The sequence below is a fragment of the Nyctibius grandis genome, chromosome 15 (genome assembly GCF_013368605.1).
Source record: "Nyctibius grandis isolate bNycGra1 chromosome 15, bNycGra1.pri, whole genome shotgun sequence".
NCBI lineage: Eukaryota > Metazoa > Chordata > Aves > Nyctibiiformes > Nyctibiidae > Nyctibius > Nyctibius grandis.
In genome coordinates, this window is record NC_090672.1 from 3,878,796 (window position 1) to 3,905,887 (window position 27,092).

Sequence of the window (27,092 nt, forward strand, 5' to 3'; positions counted from 1 at the left end):
AATTACCGAGGGCTTGCTGGGGATGATGCACATCAGCCAACCTGCGATGCTGCAGTGAGCAAGGCTCGAGACAGGGACAAGGGCCGGAGGGGGGAGAAAATGTTGCAGAGCAAGATCTTAATGCCACTTTGATTAAAGAACTGGGTTCTGAGTGGAGTTATTGCTCATCCAGCCACTCCCCCCAACGCTCTGTAATTGTAGGTGTGTAAGCACCATCAGTGTGATGGACACGTAGCAACTACAGAGCACTCCAACACTACATCTCAGCAGCTTGCTGTGGAGCTGAGGCAGAGCAAAAATCGGCAGGGAAATATTTCCTCTCCTGCCAAGGATCTCCAGGGAGCTCGCAGGACACAGGCAGCTTCTCAAAGGAGAGCAATGCAGCAGGGAGCGGGGCCAATACCGGTGGAGATGGGGGAAGGCACAGCCCTGCTCCTCCTTGGGTAGGCAAACGAGACACTGGAGTAAAGAAAGGCACCAATTCAGCACTTGGCTCCAAGCGTGGTTCAAAGGGTATTTAAAAAAAATAAGTCCACAAACAATTTAAACTGCCATAAAAATCAAACTGCAGCCAAAGCTGGAGCTCCAGGGCCAAAGCCTCCCTGACTGTATTTCGCTAGCACTGTCCTCACAAACACTGGCTGAACATTTAATTCAGCCTCTTCCCCTCGCTCCCGCAGCCTCGCATAGGAAGAGGAGAGTGGGCAGGTTGGAGACAATTCCAGGAACATGTTGTTCTCCCCTCCTCATCCTGCCAGCAGCCACTTTGCACTGGAAAAAGCTCACGAAACACAACAGGAGAGGAGAGGTTAGGTGCAGGGCTTCTGAAATGGCCCCTTAGATGTACTCGGGAGTTCTCTCTGCTAAATCACAGAATTGTTTTTAAAAGCCTACAGAAGGCTGGGTTGAGATCCCTGGAAGTGGAAGCAATGCCACAGGAGAAGGGTTGGGGCAGGCTGCAGACAAAGAGTGAATAATTTCCTCCCTCCACTGCTCCTGGTCCATTTATCTTAAAAATGAAAGTAGGACAGAGGGAACCTTGAACCATACCAAATAGGATGCTGGTTTTGGTGCTTTGCTTACAGGAGGCTGGAAGGCAGCCAGGGCCAAAGCAGCAGATAGACGGGTGCTAAATGGGGTTTAGAGGTCTTTGCAGAAGTAGTCACAGGCTCCTGGAGCCTCTTAGGATCATCTTAGCACAGCTAAAAAACACCCTCCCCCTTCTCCAACAGGCCCGCAGAACAAATCTTGCTGAGAAGTCTACAGAAATACTTTCAGAGGGATTTTGGTCCCACTTCAGGCCAGTATTTTGGTACAACCCTGTTTTTTTACCCCCAATAAGTCTCGTTGGACACCTCTGTCCCATCCATCTCAGAACTTCCTGCATCCACCTGAAAAGACCATCCTCCGAGTTGCTCCAGACGCCCTCCCCGAGCCTCAGAAACAACAATTACATAAAGGAGATACAAGGGATGAAGCAAAAAGAGTCACTAAGCAGAAGCTTTCTATTTAAAGAACCTGATGGCCTAAAATAAAAGCTGGGGCAGCAGAAAGCGCTGAAGAACAAACATGGGGAAGAGGTTACAAATCCTTGGGAAGGTACCATTAAAGTGACGGATTGCAGGTTATGGGGAACGACGGGACTGAACAAGGGGGGAGAGCTCCTGTACCTCCCATGGGACACTGCCTGCAAAAGCAGCCCACCCTTATTAAAGCACTTATTTTTCACAAGGTGGCCTGGTCCTGGCCCTGCGACTTGCAGGCAGGCACGAATGTCCGCCTCGCGCCGAGCTGCCAGCCAGCACAGTTAAAAGCTTCAAGCGAAACACGAAGGGGCAGCCTGCTCTTTGGAGCCATTCCCAAAATAACCCCATAGGCATCAGAGAGAAGAACACTTAGAGCCTTGCCTGGACACGTGTCTAAAAATCTCCAAAAATAGCTCCTGCTTCCCCTTTGAAAAACACTGCGGTTCCCAATGCCTCACAGGAACTCTGTTTCTGCTCAGAGAAGCCACAAAATAAGTGAGCAGCCCAGAGATGATCTATGAGCACATCTGGACTAGCCGAGATCAGCCTTACGGAGAAGAAAAAAAATAAAGATTTTAAACAGCATGTGTCAAATCCAGGGACCTTTATTTCTCTGGAATGGAAAGAATTCGCCAGCCTGGACAAAAAAATTGCAGGCGGCGATAGTACATTCTCTCAAATAAAAAAAAAAAGAACACACACACACACGAGTTTGGCTCCATAAATTTCTGTCATAAGAAACAACTTTGAATTGTACACCAAGCTTTTTACAAAGCATCAACGTTAAGATGTTTTACCGTGCTCTATCTCATTCTTGGCCGTTTTATACAGAATACGCCATACCAAATGCTACATCAGCTTAAGACATTTTTAAAAATTAGTATTAAAAAGATACAAAGGCATGTTGGCTTTCATTTGGGTTTTTTATTAAGACATGGGAGTTTTCTTTGTTTGTTTTCCTAAGGAAGTCACTAAAAAAATATAATAACTTAATTCGTAAGGACAAGATTGGTTAAAAATCCAGCCTTGCTTGCGTGGCAGCCTTCTGAGCTCGTACCTCTGTTGCTTCCATCAGTCTAACAGCACCGCAGGCTGCAGACGTGTCCTGCGGGCCCGCACTCCAGATCTGTCCATGCTCTCAGTTATCGTCTTTGTTCAGAGTTTTCACCACGGCCAGGAAATATTCCCGGCCAAACGCTAAAAGCGATCTTCAGCCAAACAGGGGATTTCAATTGGGGCCAATTTCGCATGGGTTTAGCCCTTTGTCTTTTGCCTCTTTGTACATCCTTTGGAAGTCTTTAAAACGAGGGGCACAGCCTAGCCTGGCCTCCCCAAAGTGCATGCGTCCCGTGAAAAGGAAGTCTCCGTCTCCTGGTTTCACCCCACACTTCAGCAGGGTCTTTATTTGTCCTCGCCAGTTCCCGCTCTCCCCCGTGAGCTGAAAGACTTTGCTCTTCTGCCTGTACAGTTTGTTGACACCGACGTGAATTATGGATTCTTGCTCTTCTGCCTCGTTCGTTACATCTTGAATAGAGCCTCTGATCACTGCAAACAGGAAAAGGACGTAAGGAAGAGTTACCCACAACCTCCCTGGAAGGACCAGCTCCAAACTCAGCCCCGTGCAACCAGGCAGCTCAAGGAGAACTGTTTTCACTACAGCTGCCCCAGTTTTGGTCCTTTGTTATTTTTAGAGTTAGGTTTATATCAGTAACCTCCAGCATATATTTGTATTTGTTACAGTAACCTGTTCAGCAACAGGCACCCACATACTAAATTTAAACACAGAAATAATTACATCAGAAAAATAGCATCACGATAAAGATTTCTAACAAGATACATGCTTAACGCTCCCTGACAACATACTTTCTGTTCTTTAGCCATTACAGATACCAGCTAATATTAATTTCCCCTTTAAAATGGGAAGCACGGAGAATTATTGAAACTTTTGGTCTTTCTCTAACAGTCCATTTTAGGGCAGCAAGTAAAGGCCTCTCCTAGATGCACCCAAGTCTTTGAATTTCTATGTCCATTGTGGTTGCTGGGTCATTCTCTGTCCACTGTGGGGAAGTGCCAGCTGGGCACACGGTTTTGAGGTCCTTCATGCCATGTTCTCATCCCTCTCCCATGCACATAGCCCCTGTAGACCGCATTTACTGTGGGTGGAAGTTGCCACCCGTAAGTAGGTGTCCATCACTGTTTATGGACGTTACATTCCAGTGAGCCACCCGGGAGAGAAGGGAGGGGGGAAGCAGTAACTCACCAAAATCACTAGTGCAGACAGCCAAGAGGACTTCTGTGTCACTGCATGGTCGGCAGGGAGCTGGAGAGAAAGGGTCAGAGTTAGCAAAGGACTAGAAGATAGTCAATAAATAAGCTGGTATTTAAATTAACCAAAAACGGAACACACACACACACACACACAAGACACCGGGACAAGTGGTCCAAAGACCTGTCAGGCATCAATAACGTTACAAGAAATGCAGGCTAACCCTAGCCCCGTGACATTTTTGTACTTCAGCAGGAATATGGATCGCTTTAACACTCCTGCTGGGATATATTATCTAGCAAACACCCCACACACTCGCTGCACTTATGCAAAATACGTTTTGATACTGGGTGCATTTGCAGCGTGTTCTGCTGTTAATTCAAAGCTCTTGAAAAGGCTTTGAAGAGCATGTGCCTTTTAAACTCTGATGGCAAAGCTTCTTTCTTACAATTTCTATAGAGTGTTGTTGGGCTATTTCACAAGCCATTTAGTCTATCACCACATCAAAGATCCAGAAGGTTATAGAGTGGGGGAGGCAAAGAGGGGAGGAAAAAAACCCCAGCGCATGTGTTTGAGGGGTCGAGGCAAAGCGGAAACTCAAGCCCGTATCTGTTAGAGCTCGAGCAGCACAAAGACCATTTCCTGTACTGCTGGAAACATTTGGATATCTGCACTAATCTAATCAATGCAAGAATGTGGCTCCCCTTTGTACTCAGCCAGCTATTTCTGAGGAGAAGGTACTGTAGTTGCAGTACAGATGTTTCTATAATACCCCATTGAGTTCAGGAATTTGCTTACTATTAGGGTCTGCCCTACCCAGCGAGGCTAATTAAGTCTGTCCACTGGTGGCCCAAGGATCAGAGCCTGTGTGTTTCCCTTGCTGTCATCTTGAAGCGGCACTTGCATGTCAGTCAGAAAAATGAAAAGCCATCAAGTGTGCTGGATTAGTCCAGGCAAAGGCTACAGCAAAGCAAGGCTCACGCTGGAGAGGAGGCGAATCACTGGAGCTACAGCTTATTGCATCACGCAGCCCATGATCTAACCCCAAGCTGAAGCTACCCTACTCCTCACCACCTCCCAAAAAATTTCGTTTTTGAACCTCAACATCTGAAAACACTTAGTTACCAGATCCCAAATAGTCACACCCTTCCTCTCACCCCCACCCGCTTCCCGGAGAAGTTTATCCATTGCACTAAGCAGTACATTTAAACTAGTCTAAACAACCCATAGCCGGTGCCCACGACACTCAGCCATTAGCCGCGTTCTGTCAGACAGCACAAGCCATTCTTTAACGTAAGACATGGCAAATCTCTTATTTTTTCCAAGGTCCCAGAAAGGCAGTGATCCAGAAACAAGGATTATTGAACCAAATCCACCAGATTTGCTCCAGTCAGATGATTAATACACAGTGTAACACGCTGTTTAATAGGATTAAAGAGAATGTAAAATGCACATTTCTGGGCAGGGATATTTGAAGGAATAATTCAAGAAGGTTAAAAAGCTCCAAAAAGAAGAGACAAGGAATAGGCAAAATAGTTTTGTTAAAGCATCTGGATCAACAGGGCATTTCTATTTAGTCGAGTCTGCATGCCTCCAGGGTCTTTAGAAACAAGTCAGCCTTTACTGCCCTTCTTTCCCCCACATACCATTTCAGCTCTCTTTTTTGGAAAAGTCTGGAAACTGTTTAATATCATGAGAAATACAAAGCCAGGAAAAGCCTGGACATAACTGGAGTACTACAGAAAATTCAGGCTAAAGATACTTTTAATTTTTAAACTCAAGAGATTTTGATTAGTGGCTAGACCAAACATCCAAGTTTCATCTGACAGAGAAAATTATATTAGTCACATAACATCCTACTACGGAGCCATTTCATTCACGGCACCTACCCAATTCATCCAGGGCAAACACCCCTCTTCCCCAGCCTCCCTCTGCCCAAATCAGGACCTGAGTTAGGTCGAACAAATGGAGGTAACCTGCAAACCTGCGTGAATCCTACAGCATTTTCATAGTGAACCTCTAACACAAAGCACAAGTGATGGACATCCTCACAATCCACAGCTGGATTTCAGACACTGGATTTCAGAGATTTCGTTCTGCAAAGATCTAATATAAAAAGGCATCTCGGCCTTTTTAAGTCTGAGTGAAAACAGTCTTGGTTTAGACCAGACATCTCTGTAGTTCGTCCAACCCCATCAGAAAATTGAAAAAACCAAAATGACTAAGCCATTTTTGTTCTCAAAAGGAGTGTAACACAAGCAACATCATTAAAGATGAAAACCAAAATACTTTAAAAGTGGTTCCTTCTATTTAAATAGACTGACACTATAATAAACCAAATGAACAAAACTCCACGTATACACAGAACCAAATGATTTTAATTGCGGACTCTAGGCAAAATCCTGCATCCTTTTTAAATGCAAAAGGAAATTAAAAGTGCTCAGCATTGCTCACACTAGGTCATTACTTAAAACCTCGTTCAGATCCATGCTGACTCACAGCAGTTTGGTGGCATGCAAGCTCATTTAACAGCCATTTACCACCACCCATCACTGCAGTACCAGACACACGAAGAGCAGAAATCCTCTTCTGTGGAGCAACTCCCACATCTGCATTCACAGAGTATCAAATATATCTTGCAAGTGGCAAAAACAAGGTAGGCAAGCACAGATGGAAAGCGAGTCGTGAAGGATTACTGCCGAGGTAAATGGACCATTAAAAAGCAAACAACATTCACTCGCTACAACCAAAGCTTCATTCCTATGCAGTCTCATAAAAGAAACAAAATCCCTAGGAGGCGGCAATGCCTACAACTTTCTTTTGAATCACAGCCATTAAGGAATCTGTGTGTTTATGCTGCAAATTAGTGATTTTAGCTGCTGTTCAGAACTCATTCGCTCCAGGACCTGGCAGCAGGTGTTTTCCTCCATCGGTAGGTCAAAACATCACACACACCTCAGGCTAAAATGGGAAGCATCCTTACGACTAAAAAAAAGAAAATCAAAAAAAGCACTTCAGTCGTGCACAGCAGGTGAAGATGTTCATTTTCTGGGGAAACGGGGCTGGTTACTAAACACGACGGCTGTGTTTGCCTGATGCCCGACTCCCTGGGGACGTCTTGAGGGCTGCCCAGGTTCTCGCGTTCAAAAGCTAGTCTATGAACTTGCAAGAACAGCAATATCAACGTCAGCTGCTCTAATTCCTTTAAACTCGATAAGCCTAAGAGCCTTAATTCATACAGCAGCAGGGGAAGGGTGGAAAAAAGAAGAGAAAAGCAACGTTTTATTGAAGCCCTCTAAAGCCCAGATGCCTATAACTCAACTCCACTGCCGGTGGCATAAAGCCTGCATTGTGCATGTCGGCTGCCGACTCTCCTGGGAATGCCTTTGATGGATTTTGACAGTATCCTGACCTGAAGTAACCTGAGGCAGCCCTCTCCCTCCACCCCCCCAGCCCAGTGCCTCCAAAGGCCTCTCTATTCACCTCCCCGCAGAGGGAGATGTAATTACATCATTCCTCACAAGCCAGCAGTCATGTCCCAGCTGCTTTGAGCGATTTGCCCTCTGAACCTGATGTTACTGAGGAGGACATGGCGATACTAACAATAGACTGCACTTGTTGGCCAACAGCTTTGTCAAACACGTTGCTGGTCCTCTCCGCAGGGAGGCAGAAACGCTCAGGAAGAGAGGGACGTGCCCTGAGGAGATGCCATGAGCTCCAGAAGGTCCCCACCTCAGCCAGCACCAGGGAGTTGAGTTGCCTAGAAAGGATCTCCTCTGCTATTGGGGATGGATTTAAGTGCACCTCTAGTGCTGCAATTTAGCAAGAGTCTCCTCTGCCTCGAGAGCTGTGGGTAGGTGTTGCCGTCCTCTCTCAGCACACACACACAACTCCAGTCCTTCCTCCTTTGGTTTGTGACATTTGCACGCAACCCTTCTATCCTCCAAAAATAGGAGATGGGGGTTATTTGAAGGGCCATCATCATGGTTTAGGATGACAGCTCCCTGCAGGACACATTCAAAGTGAGACGTGCTGGCTCTGGCTGCAGACATCATAGAAACCACATGAATGGGCCTGATCTTCTTTTGAAACGTTGGTGTTTCAACAGCCACCCAGGGGTCCGACTGACCTTACCTTACCCCAACACCAGCTTCCAACCCATGAGTTAGAAGTCTCCTCTGTCTGTCCTGCAACTTCTCAACATGCTCCACAATCTCATAGCTATCAAGAAGACTAAATGAACCAGGCTGCAGGTCTCTACACACTGTCTCAAAGCTCCTCTTACTGAGCCCAAAAGACCTTCTCCATTCACCCTACATCTCTGGGTAGGCTCTGCTGAACATACATCACCGCTCTGGCAGCACACACAGGAAGAGAGACACCCTTTAAGCAGAAGTGAAAATGTTTAACACAGAGTAATTGCAGAAAACCGCTTTACCGAGGAATACCCTTTGGTTTTATTAAGACACTCGTACACGCGTGCAGTGTGGTAGAGGTGTGGATAGCGGGGGAGGGAAACATTGAGCTGGTTTATCTGCGCTTCCAGTTTCCGTGGCATACATCACCCACACGTTAGTATTTCTGAATAATCCTTTGAAGAGCAATCAGACCTTTTAAGTATCAAAAGCTACTGAGGAGGCACAGGCAGGGTTGGAGCATTATTTTCTGTTAGTTCTAGGTTTAAAGCTTTTGATTAAAACAAGTAGTCTTTTCTCTTTCATGCTCAGCTGAAGACATTCAAATGGGACTTGTCGCAGACCGGGCTGATTTAAGCTAAGCCAGTGCCTACTGCAGCACCTCAAGCCATACCAGTGTGGGGCCACAGCAGACCCATCTCCCGGATGAAAGCTCTCAGCCTGACATCAGCATTAGTTCATATGGAACAAAAAAAAAAAAAAAAACCACCCACACCCTTCAAATTCTTGCTGGCAGCTCTGTAATTGCAACTGTACCAGAAAGGGCATCATAGGATGAGTCTCCTTCCTGGAAACACGGAGTACAGACTTCCGAGAGCAGATTATAAAAATAGAGATGTGGTTTTTTCAATGATGGTGCATTTCTCTGTCATTTTTCTGAGTCCTAAGCAGAAATGACTATGTCTCAACTGATTACTGGATCAGTGATTTAGCTGGGAGACAAGAGTTTAAGGGCAAACATCATATGAGCAAGAAAAAGAAAAAAGAAAGATTAGATGAGATATTAGGAAGAAATTCTTTCCTGTGAGGATGGTGAGACACTGGCCCAGGTTCCCCAGAGAAGCTGTGGCTGCCCCCTCCCTGGCAGTGTTCAAGGCCAGGTTGGATGGGGCTTGGAGCAACCTGGTCTGGTGGAAGGTGTCCCTGCCTGTGGCAGGGGTTTGGAACTAGCTGGTCTTTTAGGTCCCTTCCAACCCAAATCATTCTATGATTCTATGATTAAAAAAAAAAAATCTTGCCCTGATCCTGCTTTAACTAATTAAAAAGTAGAATAAATCCTTGTAATTATTTATTCCTAAGTTTGCCTAGGCTTCCTCTCTGAAGAGGCAACACTTTTGCCATGAAACAAACCTCTCTTAGCTCTTACCCCAAACAAAAAGATCTGCTACTTTGCAGTGGAGGTGGACAAGAATTTGACAACCACTCTGGTTTACCAGGCTTTGACTAGTCATCTCCTTTCTAGATATACCTTCAACTTTCCTCACCCCCTCAGAAAGCTCTTCCTGAGCAAGCCAAAACAACATTCAAACCTCAAAACACTCACAACCCCCACACCGAAACACCATCTGAACTACATCAACGCATCTGCACGTCAAATGTAAAATGAACACACGAGGTGGGAGCTCAGGCCAGCAGAGCTGCATCCAGCACACCTGCATTTAACATCATACCTGCAGCCACGCAGAGAGAGAGAACGTGGCCAGATGACACTGAGCATCTCCACAGCTGGGCTGGAAGTTACTGACACCCAGTCACAACACACAGAGGAGCTCTCTCATCACTCTTTTGTTTTACAAGGTTTTCCTGTCTTTGGATGGGATAGGATTACACAGCTTTCTGCAAGCACTGCGCTTTTTGCAGCGCGTCAATAGGAAAACGCCAAGTCAGGGAGCAAACACGAGAGTTGGACTTGCGCTACTCCCAGCCCCTTGGCTCAGTAAGCCTCGGATGTGGGATCCAAAGGGATTGTGCTTCTTCAATGAATAGAAGGTTAATGCTGTGAAGAACATACTGAGACAGTTTAGTGCTCTTCTGGAGGCAGAAGAATTCATCCCCGTATTTGCTAGGGAGTTAATCTGAGCCCCTGTGCTGAGCAGAAAAGGCAGCTCAGAACAAGGATCATGAGCAAAGACACGAAACTCAAAGACTCCCTTGTTCTACAGCCCAAACACAGCCAAGATTTGGTACAGGACAAGACGGTGATTCAGCAGCTGGACCAAAATCCTGATGCTGCAATGGACATTCTCCCCTGACTTCTTTGCGTGAAGCAAAGATACTGGGGATTTTACTTCTTCAGAAAAGAAAGCGTCAACTCCAGTTCCTTGCCTTAGCTTGTTTCTAACATCCAGTTCAACTTGCACATATGTACAAGTTTCCAGAAGAAACTTGGAAAATATAGACACTGGCCAAGAATAATTTAAACCTGCAAATAAGCTTAATGAAACGCAGGCTTTCATATGCTGTGGCATGGATTGTGCCAAGAGAATTGAGTTAATACCACTTCCTTCCTGCAAAGAAAGAATAAAAAAGCATACTGTAAACCTCACCATTAGAAATGTGATGACCTCTGTGTTCTGAGAAACGTTAAGACCATAAACCAGAAATTTATCTTTTCACAGAAATGTCTTCCAAGAGGGTATTAAAGTCCTTAAGTACCAAAGAAGACTATTTATGTAAACAGTGTGAGGAAGAGATTTGGTACTAGGCAAGCTCCATTTGCAACAGCTTTCAAAATGAAACTTGGCTCAGCAGCTCCAGAGCACGTAAGGATCCTGTGGGACTGCGGAGTCAGTGCCTTTCTGCTGTTCCAAGATGCAGCACCCATTGTAACAAATGAGCTAAAAGGTCAGCTAGAAACACAAACAGCCATTTGTTTAAAAAAATTTAAAAAAAAAAAAAAATTAAAAAAAACACAGAGCAGTTTTTATTCAAGCAGCATTAGACAATATTAAACTCTACCTCCAGGCCCATGCATGACTTTCATCAACCCAGGAGAAATGATGAGAAGTGTCATATTTTCAAGACACTTCCTTCTGTCCCACCTCCTCTGGGCTGCTTATTGCTCCATCAGGAAAAAATAATGCCTGTCCCAAACACCGTCTCCCTCCCTTCTCTGCCTCCCCTCCCGCCGTACACGGCCAACAAGCACAGCTCAGTCTCCATCCCTACACCGACCCTCTCCACCCTCTCGATCCCAGGGCAGCGTTCAAAGAGCAGTGCTGGGCTTTGGGCTCCCACGCTGCCATGGCAAAACCTCGGTGCTGGGGTGGGCAGCCACGTAATGGTAACAGGATCAGTGCCAACTCCCAGCTGAGCTCCTACACTTACCCATTGCATCACCAGCACTATAAAAATCCTCAGTTACAGTCAAGCCTGCAATGTATCGCGTCCAAAAAGCCCTACTTAGCAGATCAAATTTTTAGTTAAATTCCTTCTGTCTGAATTGCAGCGGAAAGGAGAGAGCCCAGCAAACAAGAAGTGTCTCTGCAAGTGTACTTGTCCACGTTTGTGTGCAAGCAGCATTGGTAAATCATCTGCCACCCCCTTCCTAACTGGAATCAAAGAGCAAAGCAGGCAGCAAGGTAACTGCTGAGAACTTCTCCTGCTCTGTGTGCACAAGACACCAATATAAAGCCATAAAAAGATATATCTATTTGTTTATCTCACAGAAAATACCTCTCTCTCCTTCCTTGAACCTACCGCTGCTGCCCAAGGGGATTAGGAATGGGAAGCGCTGGGCAGGCGCGAGGACGGCTGAGCTGCTGGAAGTCAGAGGTGACTATGGATGGTTGAGGGACTTCTCCGGTCTCCTCCGACCGTGCAGCAGAGGAATGGCTGGGGCAGGACCTGTCTCCTGGCTGCCCCACCAGAGCCCTCCAGCACAGGCAGCCGCAGCTTCGCACCTCCACGCTGCCCTTCTCTTGCCCAGCGGCACTGGACCACAGCAAATATTTCTACTGACTCAAAACCCACAAAGACTGAGGGCTTGGCTCATCCCCTCTAAAATTCACACAGAAAATATTTCTTTTTTTCTTCTAAAGAAAATGTCATTCCAAAGCCTTGTCAAAGCACACAATGATCAGATCCAGGAAAACACAGTTACAAAGACATTTTTGATGCCGTGTTTGGTTTTCTCCCTGATAGCTAACAAAACGCTCAGCTGAGAGGTCATGCAGTGTTTGCAGGGCAGAAAATTAAAAAGTAAGCTGGTGTGTGCCCGCGTGCCCAGGGGAAGCTGTGCAGCCAGGCACATGGCCCTGGTGCCACAGCTTCCCTCTGCCCCTGCCAGGGCGAGAGGAGAGGCTGGAGCCAGCACCTACTCCCAGGCTGGACACCGGCCAGGAACGCAAAGCCTTCCCTCCCTCCCCACCACCCTCCTCTTCGGTCCGGTCCATTAATGCCACCTATGGAGCAGGGGAATAGAATTAAGTAACAAGTGGCTGGTTAAAGTTAAACCCTGAGAGTGGAGTAATGACAGATCAAAGATTAAGTGAGTCTTAAAAAAAAAAAAAAAAAAGAATAAGGAAAAAAAAAGTAGCACATGTGCACTCACATCCACACAGGTGCTTCTCCTGCCCGTTTCCAGAAATCAAATTCTTTTTGGTATGTGGGAGAGCTCGGAAGGAACAAGGCCAGTTTTCATGTTAAAATCACGTTTATTTGATCAGCCTGTTCTTGAGGGAGACTGTGGAAGGGCTACACCTCGCTCAGTGAGATGTTCAATGTTATAACATTGTTCAGTTAACCCCCAAAAAAGTTACTTAAGGTTTTCCATTTGTAACAGGAAAAGCTTTAAGATACATACACCTTTTCTTACTTACACAGCACACATTCCTTTGTCATATTAAGATCACTCACCGGTTCTACGTAAGCCTGGACTTTTCCCTTTCTTTTTTTTTTTGTTGCCTTAAATTTCTCACATCCACTTATACATAGATGAAGTAGGTGTAAAGTATACAAACAGAATCACAGAATCACAGAACAGGAACCATCCCGGGGGAGTGAAGGCAATGGCAAGCCGGGCCAGGCTCCATGTGCACACCCCAGCACTAATGATCACTACAGGTTCCCCAGCAGCAGGGCTTTGATCCAGAAAGGACACAGGCAAACACCGGAGTTTACACCTGTTGCAGGAGTCAGTGCCCAAATCCCATACAGGAGCCAGAGCAGCACAGAGAGATACCCGAGGAGGTGCCCAGACAACCCATACAAAAAAAACCCTCAGATGAACGTGAATCAGCAACAGAAGTTAATGCTGGATCAAAGCTGCATATCACGGCAGCAGCTTTTTTGACCCAGTATTAAACCTCTCGAGGTCAGTTTTAGCACATCACAGCTTTGGGTCCAGGGTCACTTCCCAGTATCCATGTAATATTAGTGTCTATTTTCTGGCTTCTACAACAGATTAAGAGAAAGATATTTTTCTGCGCGGCAAATCAAGGCCCTAACACAAGAAAAATACGTCCCGTGTTTCAGTGAGTTTCTTATTCCTCGGGGAAGGTGGGGGGCAGGAAGAGGAATGCGGTTCCTCCGCCCTCCCATCCCTCCTTTAACTACAGTCTCAGGAATTAGCAAACTAAACAGTTTTGCAGAGCAAGCACAGAGCGTTATTAAAGACTGCCAAGCAACTCCGTTGGATTGCAAATCTGTTTGTGGGCCTATCTGCCGCGATACATAAAGGTCAGAGCGAAGCGGAGCCCCAGCTGCCCGGACAATACACCTGACTGCTGATTGGTTTTGACTGCCCACTGAGTTGAGAAATAAGCTAACGGTATTCGTGGCCAGTCTAGCAAAAATAAGCTATTTTCTTACCCCCTCTCCCCTGCAGCTGTGTATTTATCATCGCAGCTCCATTGTCACCTCCTCTGCCCACTGCAAAACCAACCCCTGTCCTGGCAACATCAAAGGACAAGCAGGGCCAGGGGAAACTGCTGCCAAACTCATTGGCTTGGGCGAAGGAGAGGTTAAATTAGGGCGTCCCTCCAAATTTGGGGTTTTTTTAGGTGAAGACTTCCCAGTTCGACATTTTTTACCTTGCTGAGGCTCAGATCACAAAAACATCACCCTTGCTCGATTTAAGAACATGTAAGAGTGTGTGCGTTCCCCGAGCATCAGAGCTGCGCTTTGAAATCATCTCACACAGGAAGAAACTCAAAACTTTGCTCTCAAACTCCCTCCCCGCCCAGTCAATCATTCACTGCAAAACTGACCACTTTAGGCACATAAATAATTAGAGCAGGTTTCCGGCTCCTCAAAATTAATTCCGCTCCAGCTCTGTTACACAGCAGCCAGCCTGATCAATTTAGATGTTGGCCCATGACACCCAGTTCAGTGATATGCCCTCAAAAACTAGCTTAAAATGTGCTTTTTCAAATACATACAGGGTTAGAGAATGCTGTGTACTCTTTTGTAAAAAGTTTCTTTCTATCTAGTGTTATCTCATCCTTTACTATGGGACAAGATATGACAGTTGCCACTGCAGACCTTCCTGCAAGTAGGGTGAGCACACAAAAAACTATTCAGAAAATAACGTACCCTAAAGCAGGAGTGGCAAAATGGTCCCTTATAAGGCCAATAATTGAAGTGTATTTTGAACTGCTGTTTTCTGGTGGTTTTCTCTTAAAACTTACTGCTGACCTTCTAGAGAGGGGAAAAAAAAAAACACATAAAACAGCAGCATAACTTTAGCTGCACAGGAGAGCCTCCTTTACCTGCCACCCAGACACCATGAACTCAGCCTTACAGAACAGATCCCTGGGCTTTGCTTTGCTGCTCGTTATTAATTTCACCAGCAAATCCTCCTGGGAGGAGTGCGATAGCAATTCTGTTCCTCTCTGCAAATCAAACCAGGCCCTGCTCACATTTGCTTTTTTTCCCCCTAACACAGCTTAACCCCAAGAGGTGTGACAGTTTTATCCTGTGCAGAAAACTGAGGGGGGAAAAATAGACAAAGCAAGCCATTTTTGTCATCTCACGGCGCGTATTGGAATATACGCCCCTGCCAACCCTGCAGCACCCAGCCGTGCTCCCACCCCTGCCACGCAGCGCGGTGCCAACATCTCGATGGTCACAATGACTCAAGCTGAACCTGTGCTAAGCCTAAAGGTCGCAGGGACTTTCAGCTTAAGTGTTCCAAGTGCCTCTTTCCATCGCCTCTTCTGCTAACGGTGGCAATGAGCACAGCAGGGACCGTACTGCGAATGCCTTGGCAGGCAGCGGGCACACCAGCCACAGCTTCCTGCTCACTGGCCTCCGGGACGAAGAGCAAGAATGTTTTCACTCCAGTCAGAAGTGAAAAATACACCGGTGCATCTGCTGCTTCAGGTTACACAGCTTAGCAGCACATTCAGGCTCCAAGAAATTAAAAAAAAATTAGATATTTGGGAGCAACTAGAGGAAAGCATGAGACTGGGAGCCTACAAGCTGCGATGACAACAGCACTCTGGGAGGATACCTGCAGAGATATGGCAGATGGGTGCCCCATCTCTGCCAAACCCAAACTGCATGAAAGATCGAAAGTTAAGAGGGGTGCTTCAAAAAGCCATTTGTTAGTAGAAACACTGGCATAGCCCAAATACTTACGAGCTTTCTTCATTTCCAATCTGTTTTCTCAGGCCAGTGAATTAACAGCGTACAGGAAATAGCTGGATACTGTTCTTAATTAGTTAACTGGATTTATCCAGTTTTGATTTGTTTTTCAGATACCCACTTGAGGGTTGTACCTCCTATCAGTATTCTCAGCCAGGTACCCAGCATTAATAAAGAAAATGTATAAACAGTTACTAGAACCTGCACTAGGTGGGTAGATGCTATCAAGATAAAAGGACATTTTTGTTAAAGTTTGACTTCTTTACTACACAAAAGTGGGTGGGAAATGAAAGTGCTTTCAATTTACCTCCTGAGCTCTAACAACAAATTACAGACATCCCCAGGAGCGTACAATGGGAAAAGCAAACTGCACAGCTTACATAAAGCTGGATCCAGAGCTTGGATGTGACACTCTTGAAACACAGACTTTAGGTAACAAAATAAAGGTCATTTGATGGGAGGGGAGGAAGAGGATTGACATTCTTCTCCAAAACATTTGGTGAAACCTACAGATTCTTGTTTCAGACTAGTTGAGCAGAAACTGAAGAACTTAAAAAGCAAATGACTCTCAAGGGATCTTCACACTTTTCATAGGAGTTTAATCCAAGCAGCTTGATGTGGTGCAAGGCAGACCTAGACCAGGCACATGCTCCACTATAGCCGAGGAGCTCGTGTGGGTCGTCACATGCAGAAAACTTCTAGGAACTATAGGGCCAAGCAACATTTTGCCAAAACCTCCATCTACTTACTGGTATAGGCAGTGGAGCAGAGACCCAAACTACTTTTTCTTCCAGCACAAGCAGAAAAGATTAGAATCAACAGAATTCAGCAACCTAAACACGTTCTGCTGCTTCTCAAATGGCCTCGGGCCAAAATGTCACAACACCTCAGTTCTTCAGTTGGGCAAACACCAAGGCTTCAGAGCCTTACTGCAAGCATGAACCAAAGTTAATGGACCATTAGCATGGATGAGAATTACATAGGGGCCCAATCCAAAACCTAATCTGAAATCAAAAGCACTTTCAGTCACCCATCACTTTGGGTAGCAAGAGGAGAACGCACTCATCAAGATGTCTGAATTGTCAAGGTGACTCTTCTTAGGGACTATTCACTCACACAACGTGCTTGCCTTCGCTCCTCTTCCCAGCTTAAGAAACTACAGGCCCCAGAAATGCTTCTTTGCTGGTTACTATCAGAGTAAAACCCACCCCATAGCAAATTTCAGCAATCTCAACTAAAACATATCAGCATACGACAAATACTTCCCACAGTTAGGGAAGCCTTAAGAGAACGTGATAAGGCAGATTCAGAGCCAAGAAAAGGGTTAAACCGCCAAAATCTGGAAAATTGTAAGACTGCACTGTGTCATTCAACCTTCCCGAGAAAAGGGAAAGGCCAATTCAGAACCTGTGTACGTTTTCTACTGAATTATTTGCTAGACTCTGATTAAGTGGGAAAGAATGACTGTAAACTAATAAAACTTGAGGCTTTCTAATTAAACCACAGGCACCCTGCCAAGCGTTGCTGATTTGTTGATGCACCCTGCAATGTCAGGACTCTAAGGACACAACAGGTCATTAAAGTATTAAACAGATGACTTATACTCTTTAATCAGAGCTGGGATGCCAGGTTAGGAAGAGAGAGTAAACTCAAGGGCAGAGTACAATAATTATCACCAGGAAACAAACACACCATTTAGGGAAAGTCGAGAGAGAAGTTGTTAGCGAGTAGTTATTGCACAAGGAAAGGGCTGGATTACTGAGCCCCACACCTGGGTCTTTTATGACAGCCATCTCCCCCACTCCGTAGCTGTAAGAAAACCGTGCGATATTTGTGACTTTCGGTCCCTCGCCATCACTGCAGAGCTAAGCAAGGCCAGGAAATGCGCAAGCCTCCTCTGCCCAGCCCTGCCAGCACATCTCGGCCCCCATCTGCAGCAGCATCTCACGCCTTTGTCATCTCTTCACACGTCCTGCCAGCTCTGCTGAACTCCGTCAAACTGCAACTAAGAGACGAGGAGGCTCGTTTTTCCAGCATGCAACAGCCAAAAAACACCACAAGCCACGTTTGTGACCGAGGGACAGAAATATCCTTAAAGAGAAATGCAGAACCTTAAATTCTGTTTTCAGCTCCTTTAAGGTCAGCACTTGCCTCTGGCTTCAGCCTCCTCTCCGATGAAGAAGTCACCAATGATTTCAGTCAATTGATTGTAAACTTCCCCTCCCAAGGAACAGCTCAGTGAAGGGCGTTTATTTGGAGGTTTCACAGAAAAACTAGCAGCAGCTCCAGAAGAAAAGAGGTCCACAAACTACAAGGAGCCCCAAATATATTGCTCTATAGAAGCCACACAAGGCAGCTATTTGGCAGTTTCCCCAGACATATAGATATTTATAGGAGAATAAAAGTGCTCATCTGACTGAGTAGTGGAAAGAGTCATGTATGGCATTTTCATCATGTTTTCACCCCCCACCGCCCCTCCCCAGAGTCTGGGGATCCAAAAAAAGGCAAGAGAAATAATTCAAAATACAATAGAGATCTCTAGTTTGCCCTGAAGGCTCTGCTGATGAACTATTAAAAAGCTTCTTCTGTCCAAACAAGACACTTGGAGCGTGAAGCAGATAGCCTACCACATTGTTTTATAAGACAGCACTGAAACTCAACCAGTGTCTGTCACAGCTGAAACTACAGCAGTCATAGAAAAAGTGATTTAATATGCCTATCAAAGAGGAAGGCTGTAATTGGATGCAGTCCTCAGTTTGACTTCTGAAAGTCTCTGAAGAAAACTTCCATCAGCTTTAAAAATCTCTAAGATTTTATGTGGAACGAAGAGCACTCTGTTCAAAAAACACAGCAGTTTGTGCCGGCTTGTGCTGGTAAGTGTGCCAGCAGCGAGTCCTCCTGATTTTAGCAAAGCTTGGGAGAAACCACGTCTATATGCAAACTAAAACCAGCAGCGATGAGCAGTATTTCTCATACATTATTTTACTATATGCAAAAGCAATTTCAACTTTTTTTTTAAAAAAAAGAAAAAGTATAGGACTTTTCTTGGTAAGTTTAAGTGACTTATCACTAGCCTGCCTGTGTCTCCATCCTCACAGCCCGTCAAAGAAAGCAGCACTGAATCTGGGAACATTCTCCAAATAACTGATTAAACAATGTATTTAATGTCTTCTGCAATGGAATTTTACTACATAGCTAACATTCTGCGCAGCGTATTCATCTTTGCAGAAATGATCTTACTGGGAAAACAGCTCTGCAGCAGACACCCTACTTCTTCTGCAGCACTTGTAACATGTAGAAGCAGAGACTCGATATTAAGCTACAAGTTGCATACACGGCAAAAGTAAAGACGGCAACTTGAATATGTGAATATTTGTGGTTATGTTTTTTTTTGTTTCAATGGCAAACACGCCATCTATCAGTTATTGGGGTTACTGCATTAGCCCTCAGCCAACTCGAGTCTTGCTGAGTTAAGAACTGTTCATCTCAGTCCAAGATCTGTACAAAAAAAAAAAAAAAGCCACATCTGAATTGGTGTGCCAACATCTAAACGCTACCAGGGCGGCGAATAAGCATAAATATACAAACATACAAATCCAGAGTCCTGTTGTGGAAGGGAGCCAGGGGAGGAGAAAGGATGGTACTCAAGTTCTGCAATCACTTATCCCAAACGAGGGACGCAATGCCTAGAAGATAAAGCTGCAGTTTAATTAGCCACCCCACTGCTTATCAAGCAGCATCTCAGGCAAAGCATGTGGCATCACTACCACAGAATCTAGACAGCCTACGTACGGCGTCTTAGGCTCACTTTACCCTGGTTTACCCTGGGCCGAGTCATCTCAAGTGTGCTGTGAGGACAATTCTCCCCTGCTACAGGCCTGCCTTCACTCCCTACCATTTCAAAAGAGAAATCTGGTTGCCCCTACAGCTCCCCACTCAAAATACCTAAACCTTGAAACCTCCCTAGTCATTTGGGACAAATTACCCTAGATCTGCTATTCCTCAGGCTATTCTGGAAATCTTCCCTCCGTGGTTTCTGGGATAAAAGCTAGAGGCAATTCTGAATGGACATGATGTATGAATCAGATACCGCAGATCTAAAGAGAATTTCCCCTTCCCCCCTGTCATCCTCCACAAATGCTAGTTTTTCTACTTCTCAGCATAATTAGGTGACACCTAGAGCTATTGTTCCCAAATGGTATTTAGCTTGCTATTTAGTATCAGACTTTACAGCCTTGTAAGCTCTTTCAGTTTATCCACTCCCCCTTCCTATGAGCTTTTTGTTGGTATAAAACTCCTCCCTACAAAACTTGCTTTTCATAACGGTTGAGAAGACAACACCGGCACTGTAAAAGTAATGTCCTGGTGTTGAAGAGCTCTGCCATGTAATGCACAAGTAATGCTCAAGAGAGTGTAACGGGCAGAGCTGAGGAAGGAACACACCATTTTCCTTGATTTAAAAAAAAAAAAAACCACGCAATAATTAGGTCAGCAAGTAGCAGTAGTTTCAGAGGAGAAAAAAAAACATGGAAAAGGAGTTCCTCCTTGTTTAAATGTTTATTATTCAAAACATGCAGCAGGGTCTTAAGAACTGAGTAAAAAAGTAGTTAGAAAAGTGTTAGAGCAAGGCTCGGAAGCCCAGTTCACGCTGGAGTTCACTGTAGGGTAAAGCCAGCTCCTGTGATTCACCCCACGCCTGCAAGGGGAGAATCGTTCACAATGTAGCCCTTAACAAATCATTTGGAATTCAGCCTATGCTACCAGCTTCCAAAAAACAACAACAAAAACACCAGAAAAAAAAAATCAATTCTTCCGCAATAGCCTGTTTATAAAACATGTCCTTAAAAGCACATGAAATTCAGACCCGACCACTTTCCCACTCACTCACTCTGCCATCTGTTATGCATCCAATACAGTACGTGAAAATATGACCAATATCCCAGAACTCACCAGAAACTGTGTGCAAATCAGATGCTACCCCCTTGTTCATCAGTTCGTACTGGAAGCCTGTAATCTTCCTGCTAATGTCCTGCTGAGGAGTGGCCTCAATAAACAGGCCCCCCTGATCATAGCCAAAGCAATATACTTTACTGGGGCTGCGATCTCCATCTCGGACCAAGAGTTTCAGTTCTCCAGTTTTTTCCAAATAAATATTTGCTCCTGCAGAGTCCTTGAAAGGCTTTATGCAAACAGTCAAATGTTTGTAAGAGGCAGGTGAAGTATTGGGTCGCAGGTTGACTATGAGCGCTCCCGTGGGATACATCCACTCTATTGACCCTTCGGAACAGCGGAGGTAGACCTGTTCAACATCCTTCTTGTGAGACTCATGAGTTAAGCCACTGGGGGAAGAAAGAAAGAGAAAGTTAAGAGAAATGACAGAGCTAGTAACGTGACTGTCATAACCTCAAACCTTCAAAGACCCACATCAACAAACTCAGGAAACCTATGACAGTACTGAGCATTAGCCCATCCAGCTCAGCAGCGGTCAGAAGGGCTTGTCTCTTGCAAGGCTGCAACCTTAATATTACAGGACAGCTTTAAACCACCTCCCAAAAGAAAAAGTCAAACCACTAGTAATTGACTTCAAAATTAAATAGGATATAAGCACATGATCAAAGCAATTAAGTTACTACAGCCTCAGTTACTGCCCATCAGCTGAGCTGTGGCGAATGACCTGGCGCGTACTAAGTAAAACACGTACGCTTGAACTCCCTTCCTGGTGGCTTAAACCAGCACGTTCTCCAGCCTCACAGATCGGACTCCACCTTTTTCTGAGTACTTTGTTCCCCTTCCAAGTCTATATTCCCAATGGATCTGAAACTGGGAGGGATGCCAAGCTCACCCTGTGAACTGGAGCAAAAGGATGCTCCAGGTGCTACTGATACCCTCTGCCCCAGCTGGGCAGCCCCAATCTCCAAACTGGGAGCTAGGGAGAGGAGAGAAGACACTACACTCCCCAGTCATAGCTGGGGAAGCACTGAACTATGCTGCTTGCTTCGGTACATGTACCATGTTCCCCTACTTCTCGCCAATATGAGGTTTAAGCTTAGCTTATCATTTTACTGCCCAGCTCTGATGGGCTACGAGCAGACACACAGCTACGGATGTTCAGCAAAAAAGAGAACACATGGCCAGCTACTATTGCTGGGGCACAGGGTCACCGTCGGTCCTGTGTCCTTACTCAGCACCATGGCAAAAAATTAACACCCCAACAGCCATTTTGAGGGCTGGTGATCACAGAGATGGGACAGGAGAGCAAAAGGGGATCCCAGGGACAGCTGCCAGCGAGAGCAGAGCAAACCGCCATGCTTAAGCAGGATGACTAGTAAATCCTCATGACTTGCTTGCCCACAGCCTCAACTGAGGACAGCTCTAACCATCCCTTGCTGCCTGTCACTGATGCTGGACCAACCCCTCAGGTTCTTTACCCAGACTCAAAGCACTAACAGGACACTGAATGCTGTAGGCACTTCAGTTAAAGGAAAAAGTTGTGGGAAGCCTGGTTTATTGATTACAGTATTTGGACCATTAGGCAAAAATCCTTTGGTCCCTGTCCCTGTCCTGTTACAAACCTATTATGCAACTATGAGCAAATCACCACCGAGCTTGTTTCTCCTCCTGTGCTTTGTGTACCTAGTTCCCAAATGTAAGCATCTTTTTTTAGTCTGTGCCTGTAGAGCACCACCCAAAATGAGACCCTTTGACACAGCTCACGGGTCTGCTTTGCAGTACTTTAGGGAAGTTGTACAACATTCCCACTTGCAGGCAGATGAACCAAGACAGGAAAAAAAAATTTAAAGGGATTAAGTGACTTGTCTGACGTTACACAGGAAATCTGTGGCAAAGAACATATTTTAGTTTAGTGCAAGTAACGACATCAAGCTCTAGTTTCTCAACAGAAACCTCCAAATATACAGTTCTCCATCGCAAAGATATATTCAGGTGCTGAACAGGGTTTAAATTCAAGCCAGCATTTAGAAAGTAAAAAGAAGCCATGTGTAAAAGAAGGGAAAAAAACTCCATATGGTTTGCATTTACTGTTGACGTGACTCATTATGGTGAGTGTCAGTGTGACCCACTTGATAGAGGTTACATGAGGAAGCTCAGAAAAAAAAAAGTCATATTTAATAACAATAGTGCCTGCAAACATGTGCTTTTGAATAATCTTGAAAGCCACATCAAGAACACAGATGAGGAGAAAAGAAGGACGAGTTTTTGACCTTTAGTCTCTTGCCCTCAAATTCAGTAGTACTTAGCACATGCAGGAAACTTAACTTTCAATGGGATATTTCAAGTTGACTGTAAATCCACATCTGGTCCACAAACTCACTTTTCACCACAGCATGCGCATGATGCCACTCAACAGAAAACACAGAAGTCTGTTTATGTGCAAGCAGTGAGTAAGTAAAATTAAAGAGTGTAAAGCTTATCCCTCAGCAAAGGAGCAAAAAACCACTCTCTCACATCACTTGTTCCTACTCAAGACATCAAAACAAGCTGCAAAGGTTTTGCAGGACTTATACCGGCAAATTCCACCCTGAAGCTTGAGTGTTTAAACAGAAGGAAGATACCAGGGGCAAAACTCTGAACTCATGCAGTGAAACTGCTGTTGCAAGTGATCCCAACAATACTGAGGCAGCGAATTTCTGCCAGAGGAAAAAAGCCTTAACATTCATTTTGTTCAAACGTTCATGCTGTTCAAACAAAAAACAGGGTGGACTCTGAAATTATCTTCTGAAAGCCAATTATATCCCACAGGCAAGAGTGATGCCATTAGACAGATACATCAAGCACAAGTACCTGTACGTATTAAGCCTTATAATAAAGGATGACTCAAAAGTTAGGCAGATTTCAAAATACACGCTCGCATTACTTAACAGCAACCACCAGCATCCAGTAAAACCTGTCACTTTGCTTTCTGTCAAAATGACATGTCACCACATTGAGAGATCACTTAACATCATCTTTAGTTCCAACCAGCCAGTCATCAGACACACCATGTCCATAAAATAATGGAAGTCCAGGGAGCCTTTTTTTTTCCCCAATCTCATTTGAGTTTTGTTTTTGTTTTTTTAAGGATATGGCAAGGAGACAGGGCAGCTGTTTCATGGTTACAGTGACGGATGAGCCATCCACCCTCCCTTTCAAATCTGTGCTGTTTATTGGGACTTACTGCTACAGCAAGTACTACTTCCTCATGCCAATCCATGAGGACACCCTGAATCACGGCATTTGTCACCTCACTCTTCTCCCTTTCTGGTTTCAGCCATCCCCCTCTGTCTGCCCTGAAAGATCTATTACTGCATCAGTGCAGTAAGCTGTTATGCTGCAACATGCAGCAAGTGTCATTTAAAGAAAACGGGAGCAGGAGGAATAATCACACTATCTACTTCATATTTACTTTATCACAGATGCTCTGCAGAGCCTTAGAAGCACCCATGTCCTCCCAGCACCCCTCAGCGAACCCAGGGAACTTTCTCTCCTAATTTGGGGTATCTAATTAGGGATGACAAGGTAGACAGCATTGAGACTTCCCCACAGCATCCACTGGTGCAGAGGGCAAGACTGATGGATGTAAGCAGCCACATCAGAGCTGAATTCTTGCTCCTACAGCCTACAGTCAAAAACGCCAGACTAGCATGTTCTCAGCATGTCACTGAAGCGCTTTTGCCCAAAGCATCGAGAGGTCATTGCAGTACGAAAACCTGAAGTTACAGCAAGAGTAATAACCAGACACACACCATAGTGAAGTTTCTGCTTTCTTCTGGACAAAGCTTTCCTGGAAGCTCTCTGCCAAGCTCTTTATTAAGATGCTGCTATGGCCTATTGAGTGTACTTAAATTGCAGGTGTCAAGCTGTGCATTGCATCAGATTTGCCTGGAAGCCTGAGGGATACCTACAGGAATCCTAGTGAAGCTCTTCATACTACTCAGGGATATAAGCTCGTCACTTCTCCACAAGCTAATAGGAAAAAAAATTAATACCCAGAATATTCTGCTTGTAAGGTTGTTGCTTTTAATATAGACACATATATAAAGGTGAGAAAACACCTTCAGGTTTAGCATAGGAGATGACTAGACTGTCAAATCTGCCAGCACAAGACAACCTAGAACTTCACTGTGGGAAGAAAGATTATGTTTTGGCATTCAAGTTCATAAATTTTTCAAACAGTAAAGGTAAAAAACATCACATGACTTCAAAACATTATATTCCACATAAAAAAATCCTTTCTGACCCATCTAGCTATTAGTCCACACTGAAATATTTAATTAGATGGTATTTACTGGTACATGAAATCACATTTCCTTCCTTCTTAACTGCTGGTCTTTCAGGACAAAGCAGATGATATTTAATGGCCTTAGGACTGCCAGCATTTCTGAAGACACCTGTTTGCTACCAGCAAGGCCAAAAGACAGCCTGGTTTATGTTATCCCCTCCCAAGACTCCTGTCCACCTGGACTCCGGGACTCTCTCACACAACTGAAACCACCCAGACTGCACTGTGCATGCAAGAAGGCAGCTCGCTCTTCCCGGTCCCTCCAACAGCATCATCATGAAGCTGTCACCACTTTGGCTCACCAGAACAACAACAGGCGAGTAAGTCCAAGCTAGCGTCACCAGTTCACCCCAAACTCAGTTACAGGAAATGATGTTTCATTTTCCTCCCCCCACCAAGCATCACCCCCTTAGCTGATATTCAAGGCATTGCTTATTCTAGCCCTGCTTGGTGACATGGGTGGTCACTGCTTGCTCTAAGAAAACAGGACAAAAATAAGAACCAAACAGGACAAGATTACAGGGGTTTGTCATCCATCTTTTAAAAAACACCCTGTGGCACCATGTGGTAAGGTGCAGGTAAGTACAAGCAGCTAGGATGCTCAGGGATGAAAGCAGGTACCACTTTGGGGGCAGAGGGAGGTTGGTAAAGCAAAATGATACAATTAGGAGTTTGCCACAGAACTAACAGGTTTTTGGTCCCTATCAAACACTCGCCTTCAAGTGGATTCACTGGGATTAACTACGCAGCAATTGTCAAGAGTCAGAAAAAGTTCAGAAAAAAGTAAATACCAAGTATCTGCATGTTTCAGACAGTAACAGATTAAGAAATTATTATGTTGAAAGTCAATCCAGCTGTTTCCCCACTTTGAATCCTCCCTACTCCAAAACACCCTACTGAAACAAGCTGGCCAAACTTTTATTTTAAAGAAAGTCAGATCTGAGCAGAAGAGTCAAAACATTTCACTCTCCAAGTACAGAAAGCCTGACCCAGCAACACTTGCTCGCTAGCAGAGTGGCTTTTTAAAACTATGAACGGTGGAGGAGGTCACAGACCCAACCACACGCGTTAAACTTATTACAAGCAATTAAAGGAAAGATAATTTGGGAGATAAACACTTGAGAACTGGAGAGCTTTCCGAACCAGCGTAATTAGAATACAAGAGGAGCGAGGCCGCTGTGCCAGCCCCTGCTCCCAGGGCTCATCATCCTCATCACCTCGGCGGGCCGGAGGGCGGGATGGCTTCCCGGGAGCAGGGGGTGACTCCGGGGACAGCGGCGGGGCTGAGCGCCGGAACGCTCCCGGAGCGGGGCAGGGCAGGGCAGGGCGGGCCGCCCTGGCCGCGGCGGGGGCGCCCCGCAGGTGCACCGCATCCCGGGGCCGGTCCCCGAGGGCCGCGGCGGCGGGAGGAGCCGGGGCTGACACCGGGGGCTGCCCCGAGCGCGGCGCGGCCGCAGCCTGCCCGGTCCCGCTGGTTCTCCGGGCGCTGCCGCCTCCGCAGAGCGCCGGGGGCCGCGGGGAAGATGGTCGTGGGGAGAAACTTCTCCGTGCGGACATGGCACCGCCCTCCTCCTCCTCCTCCCAGCCCCCCGAGCCGCGCTGACGGGCAGAGGGGAGCCCAGCCCGCCCTGGCCCCTCCATCCCTCCCCGGCTCCGGGGGTCGCTGCCCCGCGTCTCTTCGCAGCGAGCCCGCCGAGAGGGGCCGGCTGCCCGCGGGGGAGGGAGGCAGAGCCGCCCCGCAGCCCCCCCTCCCCCGAGCCCCGGCCGGGCATCGCAGCGCCCTGCGCCGCTCCGCAGCGGGAGGGCTCTCCCTTTTGTTTTCGGTACCAACTTCTTCCCCCGACGGGGCGGGGATGGACGCGGCAGCTCCCGCGTACCCCCCGCTCCCCACACACCCCCAGCCTGGCGGGGTCTCGCCTCACCTCCCCTTCCAGTTGCACAGGTCGCTGGAGTACTGAGCCTCGGCGCCGCCGCCCAGGAGCAGCCGCAGCCCCAGGAGCAGCGGCAGGAGCCCGGCGGCCGGGGCGCTCCGCATGGTCCCCCCCCACCGCCGCGACCCCCCGGCCCGGTGCGAATGCGGTGCAAGGCGGAGCGATGCGCGCAGCGCCCGAGGGCTCCCCTACATGGTGGGGAGCGCAGCAGGGCGGAGCGGCTACCCCATGCCCGGCTCCGCGCTGCGCCGCTCCGGCTCTGGCTCTGAAGTTTGCACCAGCTCACTGCGGGCTCCCAGCTGAGGGGCG

At 46.3% G+C, this 27,092-nt stretch overlaps 1 protein-coding gene across 1 annotated transcript; it reads right to left on the reverse strand.

The window, feature by feature from the left end:
• Positions 1-2,115: 2,115 nt before the first annotated feature.
• On the reverse strand, positions 2,116-27,092 carry METRNL (meteorin like, glial cell differentiation regulator). Its single transcript, XM_068413364.1, has 4 exons — positions 26,775-27,092; positions 20,526-20,914; positions 3,787-3,846; positions 2,116-3,071 (listed from the first exon to the last, which is right to left on the reverse strand). Exons 1-4 carry the CDS (start codon positions 26,885-26,887, stop codon positions 2,755-2,757), a joined length of 879 nt encoding a protein of 292 aa, XP_068269465.1. The 5' UTR covers positions 26,888-27,092; the 3' UTR covers positions 2,116-2,754.